Source organism: Asterias rubens, chromosome 13, assembly GCF_902459465.1.
Source record: "Asterias rubens chromosome 13, eAstRub1.3, whole genome shotgun sequence".
NCBI lineage: Eukaryota > Metazoa > Echinodermata > Asteroidea > Forcipulatida > Asteriidae > Asterias > Asterias rubens.
The window spans coordinates 9,830,788-9,858,689 of NC_047074.1; the positions used below are offsets into that span (position 1 = coordinate 9,830,788).

The 27,902-nt window shown below is 41.3% G+C and overlaps 1 protein-coding gene across 1 annotated transcript; it reads right to left on the reverse strand.

Annotated features, from left to right (window-relative positions):
• Window positions 1–378: 378 nt before the first annotated feature.
• LOC117298701 lies at window positions 379–27,593 on the reverse strand. The gene is made up of 29 exons (XM_033782018.1): window positions 27,360–27,593; window positions 26,744–26,793; window positions 25,233–25,344; window positions 24,480–24,500; window positions 23,464–23,507; window positions 22,269–22,373; window positions 21,815–21,870; window positions 21,495–21,599; window positions 20,698–20,770; window positions 19,981–20,011; window positions 19,422–19,526; window positions 18,901–18,972; window positions 18,353–18,661; window positions 17,754–17,953; window positions 16,731–17,094; window positions 15,178–15,387; window positions 15,079–15,123; window positions 14,888–14,944; window positions 14,214–14,462; window positions 13,616–13,756; window positions 12,432–12,595; window positions 11,951–12,018; window positions 10,490–10,689; window positions 9,317–9,412; window positions 8,637–8,741; window positions 8,133–8,258; window positions 2,400–2,553; window positions 1,436–1,608; window positions 379–579 (listed from the first exon to the last, which is right to left on the reverse strand). The coding sequence occupies exons 1-29, from the start codon at window positions 27,591–27,593 to the stop codon at window positions 379–381; spliced, it is 3,870 nt and encodes a 1,289-aa protein (XP_033637909.1).
• Window positions 27,594–27,902: the final 309 nt, after the last annotated feature.

Here is a 27,902-nt window from a genome sequence, read left to right on the forward strand (position 1 = left end):
TACATTGTACATAATGGCAAGCATGAACACTTGATGTTCATTTGTTAGTGACCAATCAGATAACAATGGATTTACCCGATTTGTCGTCCCCATTCCCCAAAACTCTCCAATTCCCTAGATTGAAATTGATAACCATTTGATGTTTCTTTTGTTGTATAAACATAATTCACATTATTTTGTTTAGGAACTTCATTGTTGCCATTTTTTTATTCCTTTGAAACTTGATTTTAGATTTCCTATTCATAAACAAATAAGGAACACGATGAGCAAATTTTGGCTTCAACGTGTTCAAATATGGAATGATATAGAAAGGTTTGCGGTAACACCATGTAATGACTATCTCTAATGAGTTGGGGTGGTTCTGAAAAGAACCGTTGGTTATTCTTGCCCATCTGACTGAAACCCAACGTATTTAGCTTGTACATGATGTTGCATTGGACCACGGAGCTTGTCTTGAGCTTGGATAATCACACGACGTCTCTCATTTTCCAGCGGTGGAAGAAATTTGCCAGGTTCGGCATCCAGCTCGGTCGGATCGAGTATTTTGGTGTGGTCGGACGTCTTGGAAGGTTGTTCTTCCTGTAATGAAGATTTAAGGAAAATAGAAAACTGAAGGTCCAGCTGTTGATACTTTGTTAATATTATAACATATTTATAGCTATGGAACCAAGGTTGTCTCATAAGTGAACTTAATCAATGTAGCTTGCAAGCCTGAGGAAGCCTGTACACAAGGTGCTCGGCCAAATGCTAGTTAAAACACCCAAGGACATGTCAAAATTCACGTCAAGTGGTCCAAATGGATAGTTCAGTATTGAAAAGCATCCCAATTTAGTATGATTTATGGACAAGTGCAAAAGCTGACGGACTAGTGAAATGAATTGGTCCTACTGGCTTGGCTCTGCAGCAAAGGCTGGGTCATATACCAAACTAGTTCTCAAGACGTCCGAACACGTTCTAAGAAAATCGTAAAACAGGTTTGGTCTGGCTAGAACATGCAGCTTTGGCTGTAAATGTCTTTAACGTGACCCTACCTACACAATGTAGTTACTTAAATTCTGGTAATGAGTTGGGTTTGTCTGTAAACAGGATGAACGTCTATGTACAAACAGATGCGATCTATGTGCATACATCCAAATGACGATGAGCGCACCACGTTCAGCACATTCAAGTACAGCAACTTGTTCTAAGTACATCACTTTGTCTAATTGCAGAACGTGACGTATGCCCAATTTTTTTAGGTATGCACCATTTCGATCAAACCTTTCCAAACCTGTCCATCAAGTTCTTAAACGGACTGTAAAAAGTTGCTACTACGTCCACTCCCCTTGCACACAGTTTAAGCCTGCTCGGCTACGTTTTTGAGAAGGTGATGAGAACTAGTTTGGGGTGATGGGGGTATGGGGTCATAATACTATGGTTTTTATTTGCTGCCAACCTGAGTTTGGAAGAGTTGACGTTTGAACTCCAAGATGGTTGTAAGTGGCTGCCCAGCCTCCTGGTTATCATCCCCGTCTGGTTTCTTCCCAAGTCTACCCATCAGTTCTCTTTGATGAGATTGAAGGCCACGGTGGGAAACGGCAACGGGTCGGCATCGACGCTTTGAATCGACTACTGGTGTACAAACAGTCAAATTTTGTTCTGATTAAGTTGTTTGTAAATTGTGTACAAATTCAAAGTTTTACGTTCCAATCTCTCGTACAGACATTGGTTTAACACCCATGATCATAAATTGCACAAATCAAGAAATTGTGTTTCATTTACAAGACAACAGTACCTATCTAGTCATTGTGAAATCAGCAGTTAGCTTGGTAGGATTCAAACCCAAAACCTTGTGATTGCAAGTCATGCTGTCTAACTACTGGACCACGTAAATCAGCGGTTAGCTTTAGGATTCAAACCGACAGCCTTGAGATTGCAAGTTGTCCAGTCTTTCCATTCGACCACGCAAGTCAGCGGTTGGATTCGAACCCACAGCCTTGTGATTGCAAGTCCTACAGTCCAACCACTAGACCATGGCAATCTTTTGATTGACCCATTGCAGTAGCAGCTTCCTTGACCTGCAATTTTACCTTTTGTCACTTTGAGCAGGATTCTGTTTTCGATGGTTTGTTTGTTTGTTTTTTGTTCACTCGGGAGTGTAAACACCAACCTGGCAACAGCCAATCTCTCTCATACAAACATTGGTTTAACATTTATGATCGTAAATTGCACAAATCAAGAAATTGTGATTCATTTACAAGACGGCAATACTTATTTTAGTCATTGTGAAATCACCGGTTAGCTAGGTAGGATTCAAACCCAAAACCTTGTGAGTGCAAGTCGTCCAGTATAACTACTGGACCACGTAAATCAGCAGTAAGCTTTAGGATTCAAACCCACAACCACTCGACCACAGTTACCTTTTGATTGTCCCATTGTAGTAGCAGCTTCCTTGACCTGCAGAGTGACCAGCCCTCGTCTAGGCAGTGTGGCTTTGGGTATGTGCATCTCATCCCGATTACGGGGTTTCTGGTTTTCATATCCAGTTAGGGGAGGCAGGTAGCGATGGGAACTCTACAGCAAATCATGACACACAGTAAGTGGTTACAGTGAAGCTCTAATATATTGAACACAGGACTGGATGTGTTGCAAAAGTTTGTAGAAGCATCCTTGTATCTTTAGTCTTTTTCTTTCGCAAGTGCCATATTTCAAGATAAACATTTAAGTGTGTTGCAAGTGTCAAGACCAGGACTCGAACCTAAGTTCAGCTGATAAGAAACGCCAGAGCGCGAGTTTAGTGGTCTTGACCTCTCAGATATGACACTCCATGTGATGTCCCATTCCCAGACCATTATAGGAAGTTACGTTATTACCAGAAGGCATCTGCTTACCGAACTTGGTGAAATTGGCTCCAAATCATCTTGGATGACTCTCCCTTTGGAATACACTCCTGGGGAGGCCCCAACAGTTATGCGGTGTACTTTCACACTGTATCCTTATTCCACGGGGTTCTGGTTGCACATTTCAAGACCACCCCATGGTTTTACCACTTACCCTTACTCCAGAGTATGGGATGGCTATACCCCAGGGTTTTACCCCTTACCCTTACTCCAGAGTATGGGATGGCTATACCCCAGGGTTTTACCCCTTACCCTTACTCCAGAGTATGGGATGGCTATACCCCAGGGTTTTACCACTTACCCTTACTCCAGAGTATGGGATGGCTATACCCCAGGGTTTTACCACTTACCCTTACTCCAGAGTATGGGATGGCTATACCCCAGGGTTTTACCACTTACCCTTACTCCAGAGTATGGGATGGCTATACCCCAGGGTTTTACCTCTTACCCTTACTCCAGAGTATGGGATGGCTATACCCCAGGGTTTTACCACTTACCCTTACTCCAGAGTATGGGATGGCTATACCCCAGGGTTTTACCACTTACCCTTACTCCAGAGTATGGGATGGCTATACCCCAGGGTTTTACCACTTACCCTTACTCCAGAGTATGGGATGGCTATACCCCAGGGTTTTACCCCTTACCCTTACTCCAGAGTATGGGATGGCTATACCCCAGGGTTTTACCCCTTACCCTTACTCCAGAGTATGGGATGGCTATACCCCAGGGTTTTACCCCTTACCCTTACTCCAGAGTATGGGATGGCTATACCCCAGGGTTTTACCACTTACCCTTACTCCAGAGTATGGGATGGCTATACCCCAGGGTTTTACCACTTACCCTTACTCCAGAGTATGGGATGGCTATACCCCAGGGTTTTACCCCTTACCCTTACTCCAGAGTATGGGATGGCTATACCCCAGGGTTTTACCCCTTACCCTTACTCCAGAGTATGGGATGGCTATACCCCAGGGTTTTACCACTTACCCTTACTCCAGAGTATGGGATGGCTATACCCCAGGGTTTTACCACTTACCCTTACTCCAGAGTATGGGATGGCTATACCCCAGGGTTTTACCACTTACCCTTACTCCAGAGTATGGGATGGCTATACCCCAGGGTTTTACCACTTGCCCTTACTCCAGAGTATGGGATGGCTATACCCCAGGGTTTTACCACTTACCCTTACTCCAGAGTATGGGATGGCTATACCCCAGGGTTTTACCTCTTACCCTTACTCCAGAGTATGGGATGGCTATACCCCAGGGTTTTACCTCTTACCCTTACTCCAGAGTATGGGATGGCTATACCCCAGGGTTTTACCACTTGCCCTTACTCCAGAGTATGGGATGGCTATACCCCAGGGTTTTACCCCTTACCCTTACTCCAGAGTATGGGATGGCTATACCTCAGGGTTTTACCACTTGCCCTTACTCCAGAGTATGGGATGGCTATACCCCAGGGTTTTACCTCTTACCCTTACTCCAGAGTATGGGATGGCTATACCCCAGGGTTTTACCACTTGCCCTTACTCCAGAGTATGGGATGGCTATACCCCAGGGTTTTACCACTTACCCTTACTCCAGAGTATGGGATGGCTATACCCCAGGGTTTTACCCCTTACCCTTACTCCAGAGTATGGGATGGCTATACCCCAGGGTTTTACCACTTACCCTTACTCCAGAGTATGGGATGGCTATACCCCAGGGTTTTACCTCTTACCCTTACTCCAGAGTATGGGATGGCTATACCCCAGGGTTTTACCCCTTACCCTTACTCCAGAGTATGGGATGGCTATACCCCAGGGTTTTACCTCTTACCCTTACACCAGAGTATGGGATGGCTATACCCCAGGGTTTTACCACTTACCCTTACTCCAGAGTATGGGATGGCTATACCCCAGGGTTTTACCTCTTACCCTTACTCCAGAGTATGGGATGGCTATACCCCAGGGTTTTACCACTTGCCCTTACTCCAGAGTATGGGATGGCTATACCCCAGGGTTTTACCACTTACCCTTACTCCAGAGTATGGGATGGCTATACCCCAGGGTTTTACCCCTTACCCTTTCTCCAGAGTATGGGATGGCTATACCCCAGGGTTTTACCACTTACCCTTACTCCAGAGTATGGGATGGCTATACCCCAGGGTTTTACCACCTGCCCTTACTCCAGAGTATGGGATGGCTATACCCCAGGGTTTTACCCCTTACCCTTACTCCAGAGTATGGGATGGCTATACCCCAGGGTTTTACCTCTTACCCTTACTCCAGAGTATGGGATGGCTATACCCCAGGGTTTTACCACTTACCCTTACTCCAGAGTATGGGATGGCTATACCCCAGGGTTTTACCACTTACCCTTACTCCAGAGTATGGGATGGCTATACCTCAGGGTTTTACCCCTTACCCTTACTCCAGAGTATGGGATGGCTATACCCCAGGGTTTTACCCCTTACCCTTACTCCAGAGTATGGGATGGCTATACCCCAGGGTTTTACCCCTTACCCTTACTCCAGAGTATGGGATGGCTATACCCCAGGGTTTTACCACTTACCCTTACTCCAGAGTATGGGATGGCTATACCCCAGGGTTTTACCTCTTACCCTTACTCCAGAGTATGGGATGGCTATACCCCAGGGTTTTACCCCTTACCCTTACTCCAGAGTATGGGATGGCTATACCCCAGGGTTTTACCCCTTACCCTTACTCCAGAGTATGGGATGGCTATACCCCAGGGTTTTACCACTTACCCTTACTCCAGAGTATGGGATGGCTATACCCCAGGGTTTTACCCCTTACCCTTACTCCAGAGTATGGGATGGCTATACCCCAGGGTTTTACCACTTACCCTTACTCCAGAGTATGGGATGGCTATACCCCAGGGTTTTACCTCTTACCCTTACTCCAGAGTATGGGATGGCTATACCCCAGGGTTTTACCACTTGCCCTTACTCCAGAGTATGGGATGGCTATACCCCAGGGTTTTACCACTTACCCTTACTCCAGAGTATGGGATGGCTATACCCCAGGGTTTTACCCCTTACCCTTACTCCAGAGTATGGGATGGCTATACCCCAGGGTTTTACCACTTACCCTTACTCCAGAGTATGGGATGGCTATACCCCAGGGTTTTACCACTTACCCTTACTCCAGAGTATGGGATGGCTATACCCCATGGTTTTACCACTTACCCTTACTCCAGAGTATGGGATGGCTATACCCCAGGGTTTTACCTCTTACCCTTACTCCAGAGTATGGGATGGCTATACCCCAGGGTTTTACCACTTACCCTTACTCCAGAGTATGGGATGGCTATACCCCAGGGTTTTACCACTTACCCTTACTCCAGAGTATGGGATGGCTATACCCCAGGGTTTTACCACTTACCCTTACTCCAGAGTATGGGATGGCTATACCTCAGGGTTTTACCCCTTACCCTTACTCCAGAGTATGGGATGGCTATACCCCAGGGTTTTACCCCTTACCCTTACTCCAGAGTATGGGATGGCTATACCCCAGGGTTTTACCCCTTACCCTTACTCCAGAGTATGGGATGGCTATACCCCAGGGTTTTACCACTTACCCTTACTCCAGAGTATGGGATGGCTATACCTCAGGGTTTTACCACTTGCCCTTACTCCAGAGTATGGGATGGCTATACCCCAGGGTTTTACCTCTTACCCTTACTCCAGAGTATGGGATGGCTATACCCCAGGGTTTTACCCCTTACCCTTACTCCAGAGTATGGGATGGCTATACCCCAGGGTTTTACCACTTACCCTTACTCCAGAGTATGGGATGGCTATACCCCAGGGTTTTACCACTTACCCTTACTCCAGAGTATGGGATGGCTATACCCCAGGGTTTTACCTCTTACCCTTACTCCAGAGTATGGGATGGCTATACCCCAGGGTTTTACCTCTTACCCTTACTCCAGAGTATGGGATGGCTATACCCCAGGGTTTTACCTCTTACCCTTACTCCAGAGTATGGGATGGCTATACCCCAGGGTTTTACCACTTACCCTTACTCCAGAGTATGGGATGGCTATACCCCAGGGTTTTACCCCTTACCCTTACTCCAGAGTATGGGATGGCTATACCCCAGGGTTTTACCACTTACCCTTACTCCAGAGTATGGGATGGCTATACCCCAGGGTTTTACCACTTACCCTTACTCCAGAGTATGGGATGGCTATACCCCAGGGTTTTACCTCTTACCCTTACTCCAGAGTATGGGATGGCTATACCCCAGGGTTTTACCTCTTACCCTTACTCCAGAGTATGGGATGGCTATACCCCAGGGTTTTACCACTTACCCTTACTCCAGAGTATGGGATGGCTATACCCCAGGGTTTTACCTCTTACCCTTACTCCAGAGTATGGGATGGCTATACCCCAGGGTTTTACCACTTACCCTTACTCCAGAGTATGGGATGGCTATACCCCAGGGTTTTACCCCTTACCCTTACTCCAGAGTATGGGATGGCTATACCCCAGGGTTTTACCACTTACCCTTACTCCAGAGTATGGGATGGCTATACCCCAGGGTTTTACCACTTACCCTTACTCCAGAGTATGGGATGGCTATACCCCAGGGTTTTACCTCTTACCCTTACTCCAGAGTATGGGATGGCTATACCCCAGGGTTTTACCACTTACCCTTACTCCAGAGTATGGGATGGCTATACCCCAGGGTTTTACCACTTACCCTTACTCCAGAGTATGGGATGGCTATACCTCAGGGTTTTACCACTTACCCTTACTCCAGAGTATGGGATGGCTATACCCCAGGGTTTTACCACTTACCCTTACTCCAGAGTATGGGATGGCTATACCTCAGGGTTTTACCACTTACCCTTACTCCAGAGTATGGGATGGCTATACCCCAGGGTTTTACCACTTACCCTTACTCCAGAGTATGGGATGGCTATACCTCAGGGTTTTACCACTTACCCTTACTCCACAGTATGGGATGGCTATACTCCAGGGTTTTACCTCTTACCCTTACTCCAGAGTATGGGATGGCTATACCTCAGGGTACATGTATGTCCTTACCACTTACCATTACTCCAGAGTATGGGATGGCTATACCTCAGGGTATGTCCAATTGCCGGGGCAGACTGGGGGTAAAGTGACCATATTGTGAAAAGGCCAGCCGTTGGTTCCTGGGGGCCACCACCGAGAGAGTTGTGTGAAAAGGGCATATTTTGTTTATTCAAAGATTGAGGTTCAAAACTTGTCATCATGTACCTGGATTGAGTTGAGCGATTGTGTTGCCATAGGTAGATGTAGATCTACAGCCTGCCTTGGGAAGTCATGGTCTATGTGTACATGTATTTGCTTCTTCTGGGGCTGACCGTAATTCACATTTCGTTGCTGGAATAGATAGGAATTAAATTTCCTCTTTTAATGGGTCTTCAGACGTCAGGCTTTACTTCAAGGAGAGCAAAGAAATTTAATGTACTGCTGAAAGAGCATTGACTTGCCGCAATGACAAACTCACACCAGCGAAGTATGTGATAAAGTAACACAAACTTACTTCAATTCATAAAGGGACAGTAATTTGGCATTTGGGGTTCAAATTTAAGTTTGGATATCAGGGAAAAGTTGAGTTGAAATTGTGAGGGGGAAGGGGGGGGCAAGAACCCAACGTAGCTCCGCTGCTGCTTGTCTTTGGGATGAGAGGGACCATTGTTTACGCAAGGAACAATAAGAACAATTACTTACAATAAATTACTGGCAGTATCAACTCACCTCCAGGAAGCTATTGTGAGATGTTGAGCGTGTGAGTTTTAACGGCAAGGGTTTGTTGTCAGCTTTTGGTTGATCTCTCTCGGCCTCGAGATCCTGCTGTAATGCCTGTTGGTATTTATGTTTTCATAGAATGACAAGGTAGGGAGGATGATTGAATTGTCAGTTTTAGGTGTTGGAGGGAAAATCATAAATGGGGAAAAAGCCACAATCAAGAAGAGACTTAAAGGCAGTGGACACTATTGGTAATTACTCAAAATAATTATTAGCACAACACCTTGGTAACAAGTAATGGGGAGCTGTTGGTAGAATAAAACATTGTGAGAAACGGCTCCCTCTGAAGTAACGTAGTTTTCGAGAAAGAAGTAATTTTCCACGAATTTGATTTCGAGACCTCAGATTTAGAATTTGAGGTCTCGAAATCAAGCATCCAAAAGCACACAACTTCATGTGACAAGGGTGTTTTTTCTTTCATAGTTTCCTCGCAACTTCGATGACCAATTGAGCTTAAATTAAAGGGATGTCATTGGCCCAATGAGCAGGGGACTAATGTAAAGCGCATTTGGACGGTTTATTGTGAAATGCGCTTCATAAGAATTTGTTATTAATGATTAATTAATTAATTATGACGCATTACACATTGTGTGTAACTCTGCATTATTATTTTTATTAATTTTATTTACCTTGAGGGTGTTTGTTGGGGTTGGTGTTGGTGTCATTAAAACTCTGACTTCTTGTCGTATGCCAAAAGTGTTGTGCAGTACACTATATTCCTCCATCTTCATGTTAAAAAAGATAACAATATGGTTAGGATTTGAAACTTTGAATGTGGAGATAGTATCTAGTATGTTTTTCAGACAAATACAGTGCAAGACCACAATCAAATTAGAAATCATTTAGGTCCAGGACCAAGAGCTGAATGTCTGAGACCGAGACCTTAAAGCCAAGAACCGAGGGTCATGAAACCCAGACAATGACCTTATGGCCAAACCATCTGCTAAAGGTCTAATACCAGGACTGAGACCAGACCTAATCCAAGACCTGAAGGTTTGAGACATAGAACCAGACCGACACTTGAAGGTTTGAGACCGAGACCTTAAGCCAAAGGCCTGAGGGTCTGAGACCCAGACAATTACCTTATGGCCAAACCATCTGCTAAAGGTCTAATACCAGGACTGAGACCAGACCTAATCCAAGACCTGAAGGTTTGAGACCTAGAACCAGACCAACACCTGAAGGTTTGAGACCGAGACCTTAAGCCAAAGACCTGAGGGTCTGAGACCCAGACAATGACCTTATGGCCAAACCATCTGCTAAAGGTCTAATACCAGGACTGAGACCAGACCTAATCCAAGACCTGAAGGTTTGAGACGTAGAACCAGACCAACATCTGAAGGTTTGAGACCGAGACCTTAAGCCAAAGACCTGAGGGTCTGAGACCCAGACAATGACCTTATGGCCAAACCATCACCTAAAGGTCTGATATCGGGACTGAGACCTAAGGTCTGAGACCTAATCCGAGACTCAGAAGGTTTGAGACCTAGACCTAGACCTGAAGGTTTGAGACCGAGACCTTAAGGTTCGATACCATGAACTGAGACCTTACAAGTCCAAGACCAAAACTGAGACCTAAGGGTCGGAGACTGGTGGGGGAGACTGAGAGCAAGAAACTTTAATGCCCCCAAAACAACTAACCTGCCTTGGAATTATGTTACTTTTAACCTAACCCATGTCATGGTTGTAAGACACACAACATATCTAACATTACAGGGAATTAAATAGCATCAATCCTTTTTGGAATAAACTTAAAATTTCCTGCTATTGTAATTTCATCAACAACTTGGCATTAGGTTCACCTGTTGTGTTACAGTCTCTCTGAAGAATACTGTAGTCCCTCTGAGTACATCGATAGAATGCTGTCCGATCATCTCAATCTGTTTCTGTAGCCTGGTGCAGAGGGAGTCGCTAGGGCCAGGGAGGAGTCTCTCCATGGCTGCCTCGTCCGCAGCCATGATGTGATCTCGAGCAAAGGTATTCCACAAACCTACCTGGTCAGCTGCTTCAAAGAATCATACAGACAACATTGGTGATTGTCAAAGACCAGGGCCCAATTTCATGGCTCTGCTTACCACCGAATTCCGTGCTTACGATCACGATTCCCCGCTTATGTACAAGCGCCTAATTTCTGCGCTAGCCTTGTAAGCGTAGAATGCCTAGTAACGAGTATGCACACGCAGAAGCCAAAATTTGCCGCTAACCTGTGAAATACGCTTGCCGTAAGCACAGAATTCCCTGCTCAAGTTGATACATGTAGAGCTGCTAAGGAGAGAATACTGCTGAGCAAATTTCTTTCTAAGCAAAATAGTTATGGGGTCACTGCGGCTAGGTAGGAGTCTCTCAATGGCCGCCTTGTCCGATGAGGTCTCGGCAAAGGTGTTCCACAAACCTGCCTGGTCAGCTGTAAAAGCATTAGCAGCATTGATAATTGTCAAAGACCAGGGTAAAATTTCAATAAGCTGTTAAGCAGAAAATGCTGCTTAGCACAACCAAATTATGCTTACCAGTATCCAGTTTCCATCTGCAATTTATGTGACCTAACATACATGTACATGAAATAATGAACCTGTGAAAGTTGAAGCTTAATCGGTCTTCGGAGTCGCAAAAAAAAAAAGTGAAAGAAAACCCCCCCCCCCACCCAAAACCTGGTTTTAGAATTGTGAGATACATTGTACCACTACTCTTTTACTTGATTCTCCAAAAAACTATAGCATATCAAGCACAAGTATTGCAAGGGAAACCTTCAACCATGACCATATCATGTATGTGCAAATCTGTTAAAGGCACTGGACACTATTGGTAATTACTCAAAATAATTGTTAGCATAAAAACTTACTTGGTAATAAGCAATGGAGAGCTGTTGATAGTATAAAACATTGTGAGAAACGGCTCACTCTGAAGTAACGTAATTTTTGAGAAAGAAGTAATTTTCCACTAATTTGAATTTGAATCCGAGACCTCAGATTTATATTTTGAGGTCCCGAAATCAAGCATCTGAAAGCACACAACTTTGTGTGACAAGGGTGTTTTTTCTGTCATTATTATCTCGCAACTTCAACGACCAATTGAGCTCAAATTTTCACAGGTTTGTTATTTTGTACAATTATGTTTATGTTGAGATACACCAAGTGCGAATGCTGGTCTTTGACAATAAATTACCAAAGGTGTCCATTGTCTTTTAGGGATGTTAATTTAGACTCGTCTGCATCTGGATGATCATGTGGCACCTATAAGAACATATTGTATAAAATATAACTTACCAAACACAGGAGTATGTGTTCTAGTTTGAAAGTTCCATTGCTGTTCAGGAGATGCCGCATGCATAAATCTGGAGAAAATCAGAAATAAAATTCAGCATTGGTTAAATACTGAAAATGTGGGCAATATAATGATTGAGGCACTGGTCAGTCTTCTCACTTGGTGTTTCCCCAACAAATGCACAAAATAACAAACCTGTGAAAATTTGGACTTTTGAGTCAATTAAAATTGATCGTCCAATTTGCAAGAGAATAATGAAAGAAAAAACACCCTTGTTGCACAATTTTGTGTGCTTGAAGCCTTTCAATGTTCAAATGAGAATTAACCTCTGTTTCAAAAACTACATTTCTTCAGAGGAAGCTGTTTCTCTCAATGTTTTATACTACCAACAGCTCTCTTTTGCTCGTCACCAAGTAGTTTTTATGCTAACATTTATTTTGAGTAATTACCAACAGCGTCTAGTGCCTTTAAACCTAGACTTACCTTCGCCCTGCAGGTTGAATGGTTGCAAATGCATTCTTGGTGGCAAACCTAGAGGACTGGTTCTTGTCCTTAATTATTTCAAAGCGCCCTCTACGGATGGGAGTTGCCAATCCTCTGCTTCTCCTACCTGTATCCGCTGATGGGGGGATGCTCTCGAATGTTCCCTGGTATTTACAAATAAATTTGAGAAAAAGTGCAGGGATGAGATTTCTCAGTCATCTGAGTTCAGACTTTTTAAGTCTGCCTAGTGAAGAAAATCAGGCAGAAAGTTTCCAAATAATAAATAAAGAAATCCTGCTGTTTGATCTACTTCTCCAGTGCTAAGGACACTGTTCCCAAAAGCTCCTCTGAATCTATATCTCCTTGGTTTAGCAAAAGGTGGAAATGGCATTGTTAAAAAAAAAAACTTAGAATTTGTATTCCAGTTTCAGACTCTTTTGTTAGCAATGACTTTCACCCCTGAACAAAAAAAAGTTTCCATATCCTGCCACCACTTTTTCATTCGTTATGACATAAAACAGTAACGCCTATCTATTTTACTCAAATGAGCAATTCCTTTTATTTTTGTACAAAAGTACTTTGGCAAGCTACAGAAAGTTTTTCGAAGAACATCTTAGATACTCATTATGCAAACTTTTAAGAGCTCATTCATTTGTTAATTGGAGAGGACATTTGATTCTTTCCTCTAGTTTTCAATAGACACAACGTACAATAGAGCTAAGAAAGTTCCATTAAAACTTATTACTCCCACTTGCCCACAGGACCCAATTTCATAAAGCCTGTAAGCAAAAAAGTCCTGTCTACCACAGACAAATCCTGCTTAGAAGAAATAGATTAACAGCCAACATAGCTCTGTAGTCTACACGGTTAGCTTCCCTGGGTCGACCCAGTCTGCCCCCGGTACATTCGAATAGCTAAATATGACTTCATTCAAGGGGCTCACCCGGGTCAGCCCCAAGTGCCCTGCTTGTGGAGTGGGTCACTTTGGGGCTGTCCCAAGGCGCATGGAAGTCACCATGAGAGGTTGAGGGATCATTCGATTTGCTTTGTCATAGGCTCACCTGAGTGAACATCGCGGGTAGACCCAGGGAAGCTTATCGAATGCACTCAACGTCTCCTGTGGAGTTTTTTGGCAAAGTGAAGTTTGGGCAGGTAAATTGACAGAGGGATTTCACTACAAATACCTGATCCAGTTTTTGGAGTGTCGTTTCTGATAACTGCTTACGAATTGCAATGTTTATATTCATCATATCAGTAACCTCTCTCTGTATGAGTCGTTTAAGGTAGTCTGTGTATCCGGTGATGCCCTGGATGATGCGACCAAGCTATCAGGAACAAAAATTGTAATAATAATAAAAAGAACTAGTTCTAATAAGAACTAGTCCTTATTGTTGAGTTTTCTTACAGGGGTTTACCTCCTATGTCTGAAACTGGAATTTATTCATTGCCCTCTCTACACAAAGTTGGTGTGATGCTTTGCCAACTACAGATAATTCAGATTCAGATTGTAGTTTGACATTGTCCCCTCCTGCCAGTTCCCACAGTTTAAAATTTTCACTCATTATATTACTTTAACACCAAAAATAGTGAAGAAGTCGTCATTCAAAACAGCACTATAACAATTATTCAGGCCTGATTCTTCCCGGAGGCAACAAAGGCGATTGCCTCCATGCCCTTGGTGCCCTAGGCATCGTCGGTGCCACTGAGTCCAACCTGGGATACCCAGGTTGTCCTTTCAAAAACGAAGCATACAGGCCTGAATTATTCCTTCATTCTACTCACCTCTCTTTCCACATAGCTAACAATACCATCTGCATCAAGCTTGGTCGGCATCTGACCCGCTTTCATCTGGTGCGATATACTCGCCCTCTTGCTGTCCATTGCTGGTGTGTACGGCCCTGTGGGGTCAAACTGTGTCCAATCAGCTGGAGGCTTAGCATCAGGCGCCTGATCTGTAGGAGTATCTGTATCAGTAGGAGCGGTTCCAGTTACCAGACTGGGTAGCTGTGAAGATTTCCGACGTTTCTTGAGCTTTATTGAAAAATTATCATAGAGGTCAAAAAGATTAGTTTAGTAGAAGTCACTGGATAAATCCCAGAGGGCCTGGCCCAGTGTCATAAAGCTGTTAAGCAAAAAATGACCACGTTATCAGCCACGTTATAATGTCAAAACTGCAAAAAAGGATACACCACAGAAACAACATGTTTTATTCCACTTGAAAAATAATATGGTCTTATGTCATCAGTGGCTTGGAGCATATCTCAAGGATCTGACACTATTTTTTATTAATATTAAAACAACAAAGAGATTAAATTGGTGGATGTCTTCATGTCAAAATACCTCAAGTGATGTTTAAAATCCGCAGCTCATTACCTTGTTCTTAAAAAGTGGTTGTATCCAAAACATTTTGGTTTCAGAATGCACATGCAGGCCCCATGTTTATACTTGTTACTTACCAATGGTACATTTGACCACTGACCCAGTGGGTCCATCATTGGATCTGTCTGCATCCCCTGTGTACAAAAAATAAGTAAGCATGAGAGCCCATTCATTGACTCTTTATTAAGTATTCCAATTGCAGTTCTTCCTGCATGTCCAAGTGGCCAGATAGTTATCTTCATAAGTGGTATATGCCAGAGCTACTAACCTGATCAAATGTCACAAATTCCTCCATATGGACATGCTCGTTTTCCTCTACCATCGAGGAAGAAACCGTTCCTTCCTTTATCGCTGATCCCACTTCTGCTACCATCTGCGATCCCACCTCTGCAACCACCTGGTCCTGTTGCGTCGCTTCATGTCCTCCCTTAGATTGCCTACGAGGCCTGCTCAATGTTTGCGAGGGTCGAGTGTCCTTGTTGGCCTGCATCAGCTCTGCGTAGGCCTGGAACTCGTCGTCGTACTTTACCACGGTTGGTTTCCTTGGCGTTGAGATGGTTTCCGGTGTGGTAGAAGTCTGCAACAGGAATTTTTGTTTTTATAAGTAGGATTACATGTAGTTTTTAACTTAAGCTGATTCGATAGGTAATCATTTTTGTTAAGTTTTATTGATAATTTAATGATATTGATTGTTTCAAAAATAAATAAAAAATGGTCAAAGGGAAACTTGCTTGTTATTTTGTAAGCTGTATAGAATGTGATCACAGTTTGAAGAATACAAATTAGACTTTGCCTGGACAGTTTTGTCTTGCATGTCGAGGAAAATGTGGGAAGGGGTGCATTCGAGCGCGAATTTGTTCTCTCGTTGAACAAAAGTTATTTTATGGTTTTACTAGTTATATTAATGTTGTCTAATTCCCAACTCCGTAGGAGTATGCAGCACCAGGTTCCATCATTCACATCAGCAGTCTACCACCTCAGGTATCCATTTACTCCTTGGTGATGAGGAGCAATCATGGATGTGTCCTCTTGCCAAAAGATATTGTGTCATGACCGGGATTCCTTTTCGTTTGTTAGTATTATATAGAGGCCTATCCTTTATTTTTTTCAAAGTAATTGTGGTGGGTATGTCAAAAGAAATAACTGAAATTGACAAAGGATAAACATGTAGGCCTCCCGGTCATGACACAATATCTTTGGATGGCAAGAGGACACTTGATCCATGATTACTCCTCATCACCAAGGAGTAAAGGGATACCTGAGGTGGTAGAGATTGTAGCCCTGGTTGGACGTCAGTCAGTTGCCTGCAACGGAGGAGTCCAACCTGGGCTAGTAGAGATCGGTCCTACTACTTGCCGTCAACTCGCCGACTTGCCGTCAACTCGCCGACTTGCCGTCAACTCGCCGTCAACTCATTTTCGTGCCGTCAACTCATTAAATTTACATGAAAAATCTATAAAAAGGGGGCACGGAAGTGTTAAGTCTGGGCTAAACTACATATTTCTCATGGTTTTCGGTACAAATTCATTCACAAAAACGACTTTGTGTTGATAAAAAAAAAGTACCAATCATTGACATCTTGGGCCAAGACTAATCATTGTGAAAAAGCAAGATGGCGGCCGACAGTTTTTCGGCTTCGAGAATTTTTTTTCACGAGAAAAAAAATCAATTTTTATTCCGAAATATGACCTAAAACTTACGCGAATGCTCTTTGAGCTGATACTTTACAGTTCTATGCTTCTTTTGTGGATTTTAAATGTATATTGGAGGAGTTGACGGCGAGTTGACGGCGAGTTGACGGCAAGTAGTAGGACCCGTAGAGATTGCTGATGTGAATGATAGTGGATAATTTTCCGCACGTCGCCTACCATTTTTAAACATTGATTATTTTGAATGGCCCCGCCCTTACATTATTTTTACCTGAGATAAAGAATCGCTACTAGGCTGCCCAGTCTGGTTCTCCAACTCTGATGTTTCCGATCCCATTTTGCCAGGCACAGTCGAAGCATATTTCACCGATATCAAGTCTCGTTGCGCCCTCATCAGTTGACCTTTCATGGTAGTGAGGTCATCCTGGAGTTTATCCCGCTGCTCAGTGAGTCGTGAGATCTCCTCCTTGTGTCCGAGACTAGTCTGGCTGGACTGGTTGGCGATGGGTGTTTCATCCTTCACGCTATTAGATGCTGCTCGCTTTTTGGCGCTCTTTTTCGAAGATGTTTTCTGGCCACGCGGAACTTGTAGGTTTTTGGTGTTGCGAGAGGCACTCGTTGTCTGGTTTAAAGATCTGGAGACAAAGGTTAAGCCTCCATTAATGCATTGTACAATAAATTAAATACGAAATGACGCCTCGTGCCTGGAAGACGGACTTAACGAAAGTTTACCGGCGGATTGATGCCTTGAATAACCTGCAAAAATGCTGGTACACGCTGAGGTTACGCGCATGTTTTAAAGGCTCTGGACACGGTTGGTAATTGTCAAAGACAAGTATTCTCACTTGATGTATCCCTACAGGGTGTATCCCAACATGCATATTTATAGAACAAATCTGTGAAAAATTGGACTCAATTGTTCATCGAAGTCGCAAGAGACCAATGGAAGAAAAACACAACTGTGTACAAATTTGCTTGTTTTTAGACGCCCAATAAAAGGTTTCAGGTCTGAAAGTCTTTTAGGTCTGAAATTTTTTAATATTTGAGTAAGAAACTAAAGAACCCCCATGTTTTTATCAAGAGCCCAATCTCTTTCGTACGCTCATGCTCTTCTGTTTCTGTGACAACAAGTACTTCTTTTTCCAGGACGAACGTGTTCAGATAATATTACCCACGTTTGTCCTGGGAAAAAAAAACCGCCACACACCGGGGTCGACCCAGGGAAGCTAAACGAACGCACCCACAGTAAACAACTGTGCTATAAAACTTGGGCCGACCATACCACACAGCTTACGTGATATCTTGTGTCGAGGGTGTATGTTCTGTGATCCGAGCTGGACGTGTCGTTTTGAGGTTAGCATCTCTGGCTAAACCGAGATTCCGGAAGTCTACTGGGTCAGTCATTGAGAGCCTTTTGATTATTTGGGGAGAGGATTTTTTGACGGCGTCCATTACTTCAGATAACTGCAACTCCAGTTTCATCATTTGCATTTCCTAAAAGTATCCATGATATAAAAATATAGCCATGTTATGCAAACTTTACTAAGTGTTTTTTCTCAGAATTATCAAATTAAACATGTTACGGAAGTTAATAAAACTTGACATGAATCTCTGACGTCACCGCACGCATCGAGGCTCGTGAGTTACGCCAGAGATTGGCCTCAATAGATCAATCCCCGTCCATTAAATCACATTTCACCTACATTAATATTACATGGAAAGTGCAGCTGCCAAACGACACCTCGGACCAATCATAACAAAGATATAGAAAGCTTACGCCACCTGCGCGTTTATCTAATGAAATCATTGTATCCCCCAAAACACTGGTTCTCAAAAGCACCTGTCTTTATCGGATAAAGACAGGGAAGCATGACAATCTAGACTTGACCGTACCTTTTCAACCAACGTTTGTTCCAACCGGGACGCCTTTGCCGTCAACCACTCATTTTCTTCCTCCAGCACTATCACTTCAGACGATGGCAAGTAGCTCCCGTGTTCTTCCTCATCACTGGGTACTAGTCCAGACTCGACTGCCTGAGAGTCACCAGGTTGAGACGGTTCAGCCTCCTGGACGCTACGGTCGAGATCTCGGCAGCAATCTTGGCACAACATGCCTGTGTCTCTCTCCTGGTCTCTGCCCTGTAATTGCCTGTTCCTGCGTTGATTTGTTTCTTGCCTGGTGGGGACAACTGGCATTCTCCTCTGAAAGAGGAAGCAAGTGGTACTGTATACATTTGGTAATAGGACCGAACTGTTTGTTTCATTGCTATATAATTTTAGATTTATACCAGAAAAAATAAGACTGTGGAAACTTCACTTCAAACGACGGTAGCGTTTTTGAGAAAATCTGGAGCAGTTATGTCCAGGCTGGAAGAATAATCTTACAATTACAAAAGTAGGTTCACACATTACGGCAGCCTATGGATTATAGCCAAACTTACTGGTATCTTTTGTGCATCCACATCATCTGGTATAGTAGGAGTGCCTTTCTTACGTCGCTCCTCAATCAGAGCCTTAAAGCAAGTAAAGTCACAACATTTTATTCATATAGTTAACAATTACAAGAGCACATTGTCGTTAAAAAACTGTGCCCAATTTCATAGAGCTGCTAAGCACAAAAATTTGCTTAGCATTTCTTCCTTGATGAAAACAAGACCACCCACCAAATGTCCACGTGATTTTCAGAATAAGCAAACAAAAGCTGAATACCATATGACAAGCATAACTAATGCAACAAATGGAATTTGTTGGTAATCCTGTTTTTAGCAAGGAAGACATTTTATGCTAAGCAAATTTGTGTGCTTAGCAGCTCTATGAAATTGGGCCCAGATCAAGCACCAAAAATATATTTTTATCCTCTCATATTATAGTATTTCTTTTTGTTTATAAAGTATCATCCTACTCGGAAAACCAAGTACTTGGTACTCAGTTGTTGGACTTCGTACTTGTAAACATTATTAACCTTTTTCAATTTCTTGATGATATCTCGGCATTTGTCCTTCTCGGAGTTCAAGAGTAGATTGTCGTTGGTTAGCTTGGCATTCTCCTGTGACCATTTCTCCACCATCTTCGGGAAATAATAAAATTGTGTCATTAATTTCATTGTCTATAGTCCTTTCAAAAGTCTTTTTTCAAAATAAAAACAAAATGCTCCAACGTAAACAGGCGCACGCACGTTGACCAAGTAAATCGTGGAGTTGTCTTCGTTTATCCTAATGTTTGGAATATTTTGAGAATTTTGTTTCACAATCGATCAACCGAACGTCTTTCACTTTGTAGGAAAGTCAAGTGGTGATTAAATACACACTTTGTTATAGTTTGGAAGTAAACGTGCTGCATTGAACTGAATTGTTGTTTTAAAAAATTTCTTATTTTTATCTTAGTCAAATATAATGAGAGTCGACTTTTCCGATTTCTTTTTACTTCAATCGTCAGTTAAGTTGCCACTTTCAATGTACAGAAAAAACACCAACATGTTTATTGACTAAAACAAGCTATATTTTGATATTTTTGTGTAGTACCTGCTCCTTTTCGCGGATTCGTCCTTCAAGTCTGGAATGAATCAAAGAAAAATAAAACAAAACATGTTAATCAATGTCAACTCGCAAAAAACAATTTAATGGTGATCTGGGCCCTATTTCATGGCTCTGCTTACCGTAAGTACAGAATCGGTGCTTACGGAAGCGGCCCATTCTGTGCCTAAGGTAAGCGTGTTTCACGGTGTAGTGGCGAATTTGGGCTTCTGCGCTTAAGTTCGGCGCTTGCAAGTAAGCGGGGAATCGTGATCGTAAGCGCAGAGTTCGGCGGTAAGCAGAGCCATGAAATTTTGCCCTGGTGATTCCACGCTTGCCTGGAAACAGGTCCATAAAAAAGGTCGTTCCCAATGCCGCTAAGAAAGTCCTCAAAGCAAAATAAAAAGTCCGCCCAAATTAAAAAAGAAAATGTTGCGAAAAAAAAGAAAAAAAAGAAAGAAGATAAGCGCAGACAATTAATCAAATGGCCAAAACTTCTAAACTGAATTCCAACTCCCTGCGTCGCTGTACATCTTTTCCAAAATACGTTGGTTTAATAGGAGTCATATGAAGAATCAGAATGCAAAGTTCAAGACTGTGTCGCACATTGTTTTTCCCCGCCATTCTTGACTGATTTAAGAACAATGTCAAGATCATTACTGTTTGTTTGGAGAGTTCCTAATTAGATTGTGCCGATGTGTAGGCATACATTTGTTTTATCGTTACCTGATCATCTCTTCAGCCTGTCTTTGGATCGCGTTGGCAGCTTTCTCAAGCTGCTCTCCCAATGCCTCGATAGCTGGACACAACAAAACAAACACAAGGGGTATGAACAGTGTTTCGGCAGTTTTCTGCACGAATAATTTTCTGTTTGTTTGTTCATTATCTTCCTACCAATGGAACTCGTCAAACTCCCACAAGGGGTTCGCCAGTTTCTCCGGTACAAAAATTGTGGACTGCACGAAATAAAAAAGTTGTGATTCAGTGACCACAGACGACATCATTATAAAATAAGCAGTAAGCTTGCTGAAAGGATTCTAACCCACGATATTGTGATTGCTTGTCCTACAGTTTCATGTGAGCTTTTCAGACTGAAGCAATCGTTTTCAACATAAACCCACCAACCGTGTTTCTTGTCGTTAATTGATAATAAAGGTATTTATGTAGCGCCTTTAACACAGATCAAAGCGCTGAACAATGAATAAAACAAGAACAAAGCGAGAAAGGAGAGAAAAACAGAACAACAAAGGATTAATGACGAGGCTGACTGAAGAAGTAGGTTTTGAGTTTTGTTTTGAAAATGGCAGTTGAAGATGATTCCCTGATGAGTTTGGGTAATTTTTTCCATTCCTTCGGCCCAGCCAAAGAAAAAGACTTGGAGCCGGCAGATCGAGAAGGCCTTTGCTCACAGAGAAGAGATTTGTCAGAGGAGGAGCGCAGACCTTCTCTGCCAGGTGTATAAGAAGACAAAGCATTACACTTTGAACATTTAAAAATGATAACCAATGCAACTTTGTACATACAACCAGTGCCTTCAGATCTAATGCGTCGAAGTAGCACGACAATTTCGTCGGATGCGTGTTTCCAATGGTCGCCAAATGTTCGTCGAGTTGCAGACAACTTCTTAGCTGTATATAGAGAGAAACATCGTCATTTTTGGGGTCAATTTTTTTTCTCAGTTGTTGAAAAGTTTCAAACATAAAGCACAATATTATAACCTTGATATGTTGGTATAACTGCGGGTGACACTATGCAGAATAATTTTGCTGTCTTTGTACACTTTTTATGTTTCTTTTTTTTGAAGGAAAATCTTTCTTAAAGGAAAGTCATGGTTGAAACTTACATTCATACATCTTTTTAAACTTTTGCACAACTTTCATCTGCAGCCTGGACGACTCCCTAAAAGAAAAACAGAGAAAAGAAATAAACGTTGAAAAAATTATATTCACATGCTTGGAGTTAAACTTTTGATGGAATTCGATGTATGTTTATGGCTTAACTTGTACTTTCACTTGGTATAAAATGGATTTAAAGTGATGTTAAAACTATATTATAATAATATTGAGATTTGAGTGTATAGTATTTCCTTCGATAAACCCTTAATTGTTTTGAAAAACCGAACATCAAAATTTACCCTTAAAAAATAATTAACAACTAATTTAAACCAACGATCCATTACGAGCAGATGCCTTACCACAAATCATTTGCATAATTTTCACATAATTATACCTTTTATCACGGGAGGGTTGTCTGCCAATTGTAACGTCACAATGACGTCATCAAGCTATAATACTCACTCTTGGATAAGTCCAGTGTCTTGACCTTGACTGACGAGACGATCTTTCTCATTGTTAATCTTCTCTAACTTCTTGAAATCCATCTTAGTGTTCAGCATCTGGTCTCTGTGAGACAACCACGTTAAAGGGAAGTTACATGTTTGGTAATTGCAAAAGGCCAGTGTCCTCATCACTTGGTGTATCTCATCATCAGCTCAATTGGTCATCGTAGTTGCGAGAAAAAGATTTAAGAAAAAAACACCCTTGCGTCGGACGAATTTGTGTGCTTTCAGATTGGAATAAAAGACTTCTAGCTAGAAGTCTTTTATTATTTTAGTGAGAAATTTCCTCTTTCTCAAAAAGTACGTTACTTCAGAGGGAGTCGTTTCCCACAATGTTTTATACTACCAACAGCTCCCCAATGCTCGTTACCAAGTCAGTCTTTAAGCTAATTTGTTTTGAGTAATTACCAAACGTGTACCTTCCCTTTAAAGGAACTAAATGCATTGGTAAGTACAATGTTTCACCAATAAGTACACTTTTTTTTATCAGAGTAGTGCTTAGCATCTGGGCCGAGCTTAATTATAGAGTTGCCTAGTTAAAGCTCACAAATTTAAGTACCAAAATAAATGCTTACTTGAAAAGTTTACCAGTTAGAGTATCATGTTATGTGCACATTTTTGTGACTGGTATCCTGCTTATTTGTTGCTAATAGCAGAACTCTTCGGAGCAATATTTTCTGCCAAATTGATCTTTCTATAAAAGCGCGTCTTAAAGGCAGTGGACACTATTGGTAATTACTCAAAATAATTATTAGCGTAAAACCTTTCTTGGTGATGAGTAATAGGGAGAGGTTGATGGTATAAAACATTGTGAGAAATGGCTGCATCTGAAGTGCCATAGTTTTCGAGAAAGAAGTAATTTTCCACGAATTTGATTTCGAGACCTCAAGTTTAGAACTTGAGGTCTCGAAATCAACTATCTAAACGCACACAACTTCGTGTGACAAGGGTATTTTTTCTTTCATTATCATCTCGCAAGTTCGATGACCGATTGAGCTCAAATTTTCACAGGTTTGTTATTTTGTGCATTTGTTGAGATACACCAACTGTGAAGGCTAGTCTTTGACAATTGCCATTAGTGTCCACTGAATTTAAACCTATTGTAAATCCAGTACTTTTCTTGTGTATTCTGCTTCAGTTTTAATGGTTATTACCTGAGCGACTGTGCTGATTGCTCTGTCGAGGTAGTGTCTTTGGGCTGATGATTGAAGCACACCAAAATAAATTGAGAACATTATAATGTGATGAGAGCGTATGGAATTATTTTATTATAGCTGTGACAGCAGGAGAAATATCCACATGCATGAGAGACAGGGAGATCTGGGACAACTCAGCCGTAACGTCATATTTTATAGGGAGGTTGAGCTGCACGTTACGCACCAAAAACGTTAACGTGAACGTCAGAAAATGGTGTCGTTTCGAGGTGACGTCAACATGGGCTTATTTCATGCTCACGTATGATGTCTCTACGTACGTACCTGACGCGAGAAATGGTAATTTCACGTATGCTTAAAACGTGATTTTATAACAAAATTTGCTGACGTTCACTTTCACGTTTCGGTAACGTGCAGCTTAAAACTCCACATTGACCGAGGAAATCACTCGAAATAGAAGAAAATGCATGAATTTTGGAAGTTTGTGTTTGCTGGCTACCTACCGAATCATATGGAGTTTGATCAGATTCAAGCCACTGTTTTGTAGACCGAAGAGATCCAATGAAATAAAAATTAAATAAAAATAATGTGTTATTTGTGAAATAACAAAGCAAACAAGCGCCAAAACACTTCAAAGTCAAACTTTCGTTTTCTTTGGATGTTAAACTACAAAATATCACAAGATGTAATCATTATCAGCAAAGCTTTTGTAAATTGTACCAAACAAAAGGGACCTTTGCTAAACAAAACTTGTTTCCCCAATTAATAATCTTTTGTCTAAATTATAAGCATAAATCCAAGGCGTAATGGAGAACGGTCGAAACTTGATTCCACTAACTTACTTTGGCATCTAACATCATTACAACAAATTAGAATTGTACTGCAAACATATTATATAAACATAACTGCATTATGCGCCACCCTTATCATGTGACATTGGTTATCAATTCCTAAAAACGTAAATTAACGGGAAAACAAATTAACTTAAAAAAAGATAAAAAAGGGTTTAATCTTACCTCTGCCATTGAGTTCAGTAACTGGAGGTTAGGAAAACAAAAACGGTATTATTGTTTTAAGAATTGTGATAAAATTCAACTAATTTTGTTGTTGCTTCACCGTTATTTTGCAAAAATTGTGTTGAATTTGTTATGTTGACGTCGAGACTCATCTCATCCAACTTCTGTTTCAATGGTCAAATCTTCTACATTTATAGAACTTTCCATGAACTTATAATATTACTAAAGGCACTGATCACCTTTGGTAATTGTCACTTGGTGTATCTCAACATTATGCATAAAATAACAAACCTGTGAAAATGTGAACTCAATTGGTCTCGAAATCAACTCAAATATTTTAGTGGAATTTACTTCTTTCTCACAAAACACTTCAGAGGGAGCTGTTTCTCACAATGCTTTATACTACCAACAGCTCTCCATTGCTTGTTACCAAGCAAGTTTTTATGCTAAGAAATTTTTTGAGTAAAACCAATAGTGTCCGTTGTCTTTATTGATAAAAAGAAATTGTGAATAGATAACTTTTCTACATTTCAAGACATGTTCAGATAATTATATTTCTGGGGGTTTTCTTAGTTTGACATAGACCAACTTTATTTTGTTTTTTATTGTAGGCTATTAAAACTTTGAGTTTTGGGCCAATTTTATAACCTGCAAAAACGAGAAGGCTGATGATGAGAGATTCGCCCAATCCTGGCAAAAATACGAGAGAGAGAGAGAGAGAGAGAGAGGACAACTATTGAACGCTACTCTTACCTCGGCTCGTTCCCGTTCCATTGTATCCACTCTTGCGGTTATAGTCTCGTATCGAGTCTGAAATTTACGTTTCTCTTCTTCAACGCTCGTCTTTTTCAAAAAAAAATTAATGGTGTTAATATTGTTCCTGACAAATTATTTTTGAAACGGCACTTAAAATAAAGAAAATTTAATAATTTTAAGAATTAATGTTGAATTATGTTTCATAGTAATGATTTTAATGTTGATAATCAGCAATGTTTATATTTTAACCACTTAAAAATGTGCGTATGAGAATGCATTCAATTTGACCTGCGGGATAATATTTTTTTGTTTCAATTAACTAAGCAAATATCAACTTTAATAAAAATGTTTACAACAAATTTGGCTTCTATCAATTTAAATTACTGTATGAAACGATTGCTTAAATTATGCAAACGTATTAATCTTAGGTCAATTAACAAAATGCCCGATTTGGTTGGTGTGACTGTAGAAATGGTTTTATTTGAATTGAGAAACTTAATAATTATTTGTCACTACGTTATTTTTATTTAAATAGTAGGCCTAAATCGCACAGAACTTTAAAACAGAGGTTCATGCGAGGGGAGGAGGGAATGTGGATTGTTTTACAAAGTTATTTCGACTGTACTGAGTGTATAATAATTACCACCGTGCTTTCAGTTATCCTTTCAAAGTCATAACTTTCATTCTGTAAGAAACGTCGAAAAAAGAAGAAGAAAAAAAGAAGACAATTAGTGGACAAAGTTTGTTCAAGCAGACAAAAAGAACAGGTTTCAACTTATAGGACACAGCTAATCGTGTTGCTATTTTATAGATTAACTTTTGATTTCCTCTCTTCTGCGTTGATTATGTGCCTTTGATTATATTAAACGGCGAAATATTACCATTTTAAAATCCTCATTAAATTATGATTATTAGTTAGAGACACCGGGGTGGATTTCACAAAGGTAGTCCTAACTTAGGACTAGTCCTAGGCAATGCTAAGAGATAGGACTGGTCCTAAGTTAGGACCAGTAACTCATCATAACTTAGGACTGTTCCTATCTCTTAGCATTGCCTAGGACTAGTCCTACCTTTGTGAAATCCACCCCTGGACACCTTTGGTAAGTGTCATAGACCACGAGTCTTCTCACCTGATGTATCTCAACATTAAACACAAAATAATACACCTGTGAACATTTTATCTAATTGGTCGTTAAAGTTGTGAGATAATAATGGAGGGAAAAACACCCAAATGTCACACGAAGTTGTGTGCTTTTATAAAATGCTTGATTTCGAGACCTCAAAATAAAATGTTGAGGTCTCGAAGTCAAATTCAGAATTATATTATTATTGTAGTGGAAAATTACTTCTTTCTCGAAAACTACGTTACTTCAGATGGAGCCGTTTCTCACAATGTTTTATACTATATCAACAGCTCTACATTTCTTGTTACCAAGAAAGTTTTTATGCGAACAACTATTTATATAGTAATTAGTGTCCAGTGCCTTTAAACTTGTATACATCAATATCTCCAACTTACCTCATCCTCCTTGTAGACATTGTCATACTGACTCAATGTCTGAGATAAAAAATAGAACGTGACACAAAGAAAATAAAGCAGGAATTGTCACTTACACTATAGAGACAAGAAAAATATCAAAGTTACGACTTTTAACGATGTGAACCATTTATTGTGGCAAGAGGGGTAGGCTATAATACATAGACCTTAATCATAGTGCAGCCATCTTGATTTTTTCCCATTGATATCAATGTAACCAAACCGAGGCTGGAAGAACAAAATAGTCTGGTTCCTTTTTGCAACATTATTATTAGCATTCATTATTGTTATTCGATACAAGGAACATGACCATGATGAAGACAGCACGATAAAGGTCTATTCTGACAGGGGAGCGGGTCTACCCCTGCCTCCCTCTGGTTTCTAGTTACGCCATCCACTCATTGTGTTATCTCATTTTTTTGTTCAAAAAGTGTGATGTTTCCATTGCCGACTGTTTTAAATCTGTTCCTAAACAAAAGTGTATTTATTTTTGTATAAAAATTATTAACCCACGTAAAACACCCGGTACACACTTGTCGCAAAGAGAAGGGTTCGAAGTATAGGAATAAGTGGAAGAAGGGGATTACCCTGTTGAGACGAGATGTGATGTTGTCCAATCCTTCCCTCATGTCAGCCTGCCTACTGCTCAGTATGGGAATGGAGAAGCCCAGGCTATTCACTGCCCCATTGCTCACTGCAGCCGAGTCTACCATACTGAAGTCTACGGTTGGCGGAGGAACCATTGATGGCATCACGCTGTCGTCTGCTTCAGTCCGTCTTCGATGACCCGGGTGGGACGGTTTCTTGCCGCGGTGACTCATGTGGGTGCGCTAACGTCTTCGGACATAGGCCCTATAATACACAGAAGAGAAGTTGATTGTCAAAGACCAGTTGACATAGTATACGACAAAAGAAATAACTTTTTAATCTCCAAAAAAAGAAGAATTTACAATGCTCGCACAAGTTTTAAATAAAAGCATCACAAAATAATGTAATCAATTTCATCACATTATGCTACAACCAAGCCATCTCTCCACACTTGCCCAAGATCGCCGTTGTTGGAAGAAAGCGTAGTCGCCTGCTCTCTGCAGCCGAAAGATGATGATGATCATCAATATTATGCATAAAAT

Excerpts from the sequence above, each read along its gene's own strand:
- LOC117298701 (XM_033782018.1), bottom strand. The coding sequence starts at position 27,593 with ATGAGTCACCGCGGCAAGAAACCGTCCCACCCGGGTCATCGAAGACGG. Across the intron at positions 23,508-24,479 it reads TACTGAACTCAATGGCAGAG|CCCAAAGACACTACCTCGAC; the intron begins GTAAGATTAAAC and ends TTCAATCATCAG. Across the intron at positions 17,954-18,352 it reads AACAAACGTTGGTTGAAAAG|GAAATGCAAATGATGAAACT; the intron begins GTACGGTCAAGT and ends GGATACTTTTAG.